Genomic DNA, 6,236 nt, shown 5'->3' on the forward strand with positions numbered 1-6,236 from the left:
AATGTCGAATGTCAATGGTTAAGTTTAGGCTCAAAGAAAATTGAAAAATATTGATATTTTTAAAGCGATTTTAAAACGCAAGTCTTAAGTGGGCCACCCTATATATATTAGGTTGTCAAAAAAGTCTTGCGGTATTTTGATTGAATTTTCAATTGTTCATAAAATTGTTTACAATAATGCGATTCAAGTCAAATATGCGCCGTTTTGTTCGATGACGCGTTCCCAACGAGATGCCAGCTTCATAATGCCCCTCTCATAGAAGCTCGCTTCCCTATTGGCAAGAAACTCGGAAACTGGCAAGAAACTCGTGGCGCATCTTCGACCACCTCTACACCAGAACGAAAACGTTGATACCATCGTTGTGCGGTGGAAATGGAAACTGTATCGGGTCCATAAGCTGCACAAATTTTATTGGTGGCTTGAGATGCTTTTTTGCCTTTATCGTAGTAGTACTGTAAAATATTCCGTATTTTCTCTTTATTTTGCTCCATGATTGCGACGCTATAACTCACGAACGACTTAAAAGAAAAGACAATCAATCAAACACGTCTTAGCGCGTGAAATGAGCTTTCCAAAAAGGTATAGTATGACCTGATGCGAAGAATAAAACAAGAACTACGCGCTTTCAGCGCCAACTATCGAAAATACTGTAAGTTCCCCTTCATTTTCCCAAAAGATAAACCTAAAACCTAAACCCCAAACCACTTTCGACTCTACTCTACACTTCCAAGAACTCTAATTTGTAACACCCCCTCCCTGCTGCACCTTTATCACACTCCCTCGCAATTAAATTTTCCTGCAGTCACAACTCAATTTCCTTCGTGCTTCCTGGCACGCTTCAATTGCCAGGACACCAGCACATGTCCCAGGATCTCATTCAAATGCTCGGCCAAAGTGTCAGAAAGAGTGTTTGGAAATATGCTCTTTCTATTGCTGTGCCGACAGCTCAATTAAGGCTAAGATAGCCTTTTGGGGTGATCCTACGGATGCAACAATTAGAAATCTCACCGTGCGAGGGTAGAAAGGTCTAAAAGGTCCTTCTCGTAGAGGAGGGTTGGAAAGTGTGCCCTTAAGGCTCAGCACTTAGTTACGCAACATTTGCGAGGATCCCGAGATAAGGATGTCCTTAAAAAACGTAGGCGTTGGGCAGGCGTTTGACAATTTTTTATTGTTTGTAAATTTAAATGCGTTTCCCTCGAACACAGCTGTTCGTATATAGTTTTTCCATATAGTTTTCCATATAGTTTTAACCCCGACCTTAGCCGAGGGCATTTCCTTAATTTCCCCGTGTTTAAATTAAGTTGTTGCCACATTTGTCTGCCTTTCCTTTCCTTTTTGGCGTTGAAAGTGCTTCAAGTGGCAGCTCATTAATCCTGCGGCTACTGCTTCTTCTTTTTGCTTTCACCGACTGCCACTTGTGGCACGTGGTGTCCTTGTCCATGGACTCTCGTGTCCTTCCATATTCTTAATTAGTTGCGCACTTGTAAGCAAATCGTTTAGCTAAGCAATTTGTTAACTTGCTTGGTTACTCCTCTAATTTCTAACTCTAACATTCTCGAGGCATCATTTCGAAGAGCTCATAAATTAAAGGGCCCAAAAGTTTGGCTTTTCCTTTTTGTTTATCTATAGAAAAGTTTTGATAATCGATAGGAGGTAACCTTTGTTTTACCTTTCGTTTCGGTTTATTCCTTTGGTTATGAATAACTTCGACTAATTACTAATGGCTTCTTAGTCTTAAGATTTAATCTTCCTCAATCATAAATGAGTTTAAGTGAGTTTAAGCCACAGTGTTCCGCGGTTTGTGGGCGTTAGAGTGGACGTGGCTGGATAAAAACTCGTGGAAAGTTGCAGTGGCAACCCTTAAATACGTATTCTTAAGCTTAACTTTTTAGCTCTTTTAGTTCCCGAGATTTTTTCATTTTTGGTTTTTCGGGTTTTGTGGGCGTTAGGGTGGACGTGGCCAACGAAAAAAAACAATTCGCATTTGGAGCATCATAAAAATCTACATTTTTCATCCGAACTTTCTATCACTTATAGTTACCGAGATATCAGGTTTTCTTGAAAATGGGAAAACCGTCTTTTGAGCTTGGTGGGCGTATGGGTGGGTGTGGCCAGATAATTACCAGTACCACTAAAAGACGCGCTGGCATTCAAAGTTTATACCTACTGAATTTCAACTTTCTAGCTGTAATAGTTCCTGAGATTTCAGCGATTTTAGTTTTTCTTGATTTGTGGGCGTTAGAGTGGGCGTGAATGCTGAAATAAACTTGCGCTGTCCAAGGACCTCAAGAATCTTAATGCTTAAACTCAACTTTGTATCTGTTATAGTTCCTGGCGATAGGCGATCTCAGCGTTCATACGGACAAACGGACGGACGGACAGTCGGACATGGCTTAAACGAATTCGCTATTGATACTGATCAAGAATATACGTATATACTTTTTAGGGTCGGAAACGCTTCCTTCTACCTCTTACATACTTTTCAACGAATGTAGTATACCCTTTTACTCACCGAGTAACGGTATAACTAACGAGTAACGAGTATAAAATGAAAAAAATTAATTTTAAAATAAGAAATCGAGAAGTAACAGTACTTTGCTAACCAACACTTTGTATTTTCTTAAGATTTTTTTTGATTTTTACACCCTTGCAGGCCTTCCCCAACTTTCCCAAGTCCAACTTGTCGCTACGAAAAATCCCAAAGAGGCAAACGAAGAGTTTGCTTAGCAAAGTTTTCCTAGCCTCCGGCTGTTCTAAGCATTTCTGCGAGCCAAAAGGAAACAGCTCATGGCTTCACTTCCGGCATCCTACCTACGTCCGCCCGCCCGTATTTCCCGTTCTAGGAAACCGAGAAGGAAAGCGCAGAAATTAAATTTAAGCTGATTTCGGATTTAACAGGCGAGGTCTGTTGGAAGGGCAAACTGTGGATCAAAAGTTGCTGGCAGGGATTAGCAGGCGGAAAACGGGAAAACGGAAAATCCATCTGACAGACGTGGCCCGTCTAATTTGTCGCGTGTCCAGCTGAAAGCAAAAAAAGAAGAATCAGCGGCATTTTCACGTAGTTTTCCGCAATTCGCTTTTCGCTTTATATTTTTTCCACACCAAAGTTAACAATTTTTGTGATTAAAACTTTTTTGCTTGGCCAAGAATGATGACAACTTCTCCTTGGTTATTTTCCCTTAGCTGACTCAACGATATTTCCTTTTTATATTGCCCAAATATTGGCCATAATTAAGGCGATAAAAAAAAAATGACAGTACAGAGCGATAATTATTTGCCTGCCTCCTCCCTTCTTCCTCCCTCACAATTAGATACTTCTATCTTGCTTTGTCGTCTTTTAATTTGCATTTTAATTTATGGCCGCCTATAACTTTTATCGATGTCGTTGTCTTTGCCTTTTCCGCTAAGGCCAAAAGGTCAAACAGCTGTGTGTGGTGCTTGTCGTCGGCCTCTATGGACGTCATTGGCCCGAACTCTTGTCGTTGAAGGTCAATTAGCAGTTGGTTCGGAAGGAGGATAAGGCAAAAGGTTAGGCCAAACTGACCAGGCACATATGGTTTTAGAAAAGAAAAACTAAAGGAATTTCCATTTTGATGAGGGCAGAGTAGGAATCTCTACTGTTATCGGAGAGGGGTGTAAAGGAATGAGGGAACCTATTAAGATAGGTGAAAGGTTTTAGAATTTCTTCCTTGGGGGCACAGCTGTGAAGTTAGCAACTTTCAGATTTTCAAGTGTGAGGAGGGTAAAGGAAGAATCTCTACGTCTTTGATTATTGTTTGATTATCAAAGTGAAGTTTAAGGGAAAGTGCCAGATAGATAGATATAAAGAATTCTGAGTTCAGCTTATAAATGAAAGAGTTAAGTGAGAGTATTAAAGAGCTTGCGGTCTTGGCAAAAACATTAAGCCTTTTGGTATGTCAAATATTATAATATAGCTTAATATATTCTCATAGTCATGAAATGTTTGTTTACAAAAACTTCTTTAAATGACATGTGCCCCATGAACCTCCCAATTCAGTGGCCCTCAAGTGGGGCAACAAACTAATTTTCCTCCTGTTTAGAGTTCTTAAAAGTGCACTCAGACCACGCCCGCTCCCATGGTCGTTCCCCTTTATGGCACATAAAACATAAATCATACTTATCTAAGATATTTTTTATTCAAGAACTCCTTTAACCTTCCTTACCAATGAGGCTCAACAATGTGTCCCTGAAAGAAGACCGTTTTATGATCACGAATTACATAAGCAAATTGATGATCAGCTATGAAATTCATGGGCGGCTGAAGATTATCAAGCGACCTCTTTCGTCGAATATGTACACCTTAAAATGAAAATATAATCAAGTAAAATGTATTTACTAAGTAACTATGACTAAATACCTGTTGCTGCGGCAGCCTGGGAGCCACTTTCGTCGACCTTCAAAAAGGCTTTTTGAATGATTTTATCAATCTTAACACCTGTGCCCGAGACTAAGCCCTCAAAGTCAGCAGAGTTTTCAAAGGCATCGCGTATGCCTAACTAAAAGAAGTTATAGAACTGGAAAAGTTTATATTCAGCGAGATACTAACCTTCTTAAGAACTGAACTTAACTGAGTGGTAAATTTGATTTTAAACTTGGGCAGCTTTACATTCACCGAAGTTCTCTGCAGGACCCTCGAGAAACCAGAAAGCTTCTCCTCCAACTTCATAAGACCATCGATTTGGTTGGGCAGGAAGATGCGCATCGAAAGGTTGGACTTCCGGTAGGGTAGCTCTATCACCTTGGCATCTAAGTCATCCAAGTTGGCTGCCATTAGGTGTCCAGAGAAGGTCATCATCTCGACGGGAATGATTTTGTCAATGGATATATGGAAATCCTCCTCATTGGATTGATCAACCTGGAACTGGTGTTGCCAGTGACCTTCGAAGTAAATGGCATTTACCAGAAGAGTGCTAAGATCGGAATGCATGTCACTGGGTGCAACAATGTCCGTGATCTTGCCACGCGTCTGCTTGGCTACCCAACCATTGACAATCGATGAGGCATTAATGGGATTTTCCATATTGATCGCCTTGGCTTTGGCCTTGAAGGACTTTTGTACTAACTTATTAAAGTCCGGAACTAGGCGATATTTTCTATTGACATATATCCGGTTTGTTAGATGAAGGCTCACAGACTTTTCCCGTTCCTGAAGACTTGTGAAAAACTCCCTGTAGCTGTCAGCCACATCTTCCTTATCCTCAGCCAAGTGCAGAGTGTTTCTTAGCTCCTTGGCCGTTTTCCCACCAGCTGCTATGTACATCATGCTTAAGACAATCTCCACGGAAATCGGCGATGCAATGAGGTTCTTGTGCGCATTTTCCTTGGCTAATATTTGATAGAAATCATCGCTGAACCGACAAGCCACCGACGAGGCCAGCAAAATCAGATCTGTAAAAGAGAAATTGAGAAAGTTTTAGGTATAAAGTTTGGTTCTGTTTTTTCCGCTTACTCAAGTATTTCATTGGAATGGCCACTTCAGACTTCGGGAATATCAGCAGACGCTGATTATTTCTAGTTAATTGACTTAATAACGATGGCTGGACATGGACATTAGCAGGTAAATCAATTTCAAATGCTATTTGTTTATGGCCATGTGTCTGGGCTTACTGTGCGAGAGGGAAGGGTGAGCGATGTCAGTGTTGGAAAACGTTAGAAAAGCAACCATCTCCAACTTAACAGCTCTTCTTTATTCAAAGTTTTTATCTTCTAAAGTTGTAATAAAAATAAACTTTTTAAACGATGAAATAAATGCCTGGAAAATACATTTAAGCTGGTTATTTATAAATTAATTTTATTTTTATTTTTTATCAAGCTTTCGGCATTTTTAGAGTTTTTATAATTTTAGGGAGCAAATAATATTAAATAATGGCTAATTTTTTAAATTTTCTTTTATATTACTTCAAGCTGGAATATTTTGAGATCACCAAATCATGGAGTCATCTTTCTAACTGCCTTACATATATGATAAATACCGTAAAATCCTAGTTTAAGCTTTTTATTTGCCTTTGTTAATAAATTGCTGACTAAGGGTGGCCCATGGAAGATTTGCGTTTTAAAATCGCTATAAAAATATCAATATTTTTCAATTTTCTTCAAGCGTGAACTTAACCATTTCGTAAACAGCAAATCTTCTACGGCATGGAAATGTCAAAGTCAAAATTATCGATAGTTCAAAAAGCAAACACTACTTGGGCCACCCTGTAACCATAATAGAT

The 6,236-nt window shown here is 39.6% G+C and overlaps 1 protein-coding gene across 1 annotated transcript; it reads right to left on the reverse strand.

Moving 5' to 3' along the window:
- Positions 1 to 4,180: 4,180 nt before the first annotated feature.
- Positions 4,181 to 5,483, reverse strand: LOC121530040 (serine protease inhibitor 42Dd). The gene is made up of 4 exons (XM_041818372.1): positions 5,471 to 5,483; positions 4,568 to 5,409; positions 4,379 to 4,517; positions 4,181 to 4,320 (listed from the first exon to the last, which is right to left on the reverse strand). Exons 1-4 carry the CDS (start codon positions 5,481 to 5,483, stop codon positions 4,181 to 4,183), a joined length of 1,134 nt encoding a protein of 377 aa, XP_041674306.1.
- Positions 5,484 to 6,236: the final 753 nt, after the last annotated feature.

The sequence above is a fragment of the Drosophila eugracilis genome, unplaced genomic scaffold, assembly GCF_018153835.1.
Source record: "Drosophila eugracilis isolate 14026-0451.02 unplaced genomic scaffold, ASM1815383v1 contig_1197, whole genome shotgun sequence".
Taxonomy (NCBI): domain Eukaryota; kingdom Metazoa; phylum Arthropoda; class Insecta; order Diptera; family Drosophilidae; genus Drosophila; species Drosophila eugracilis.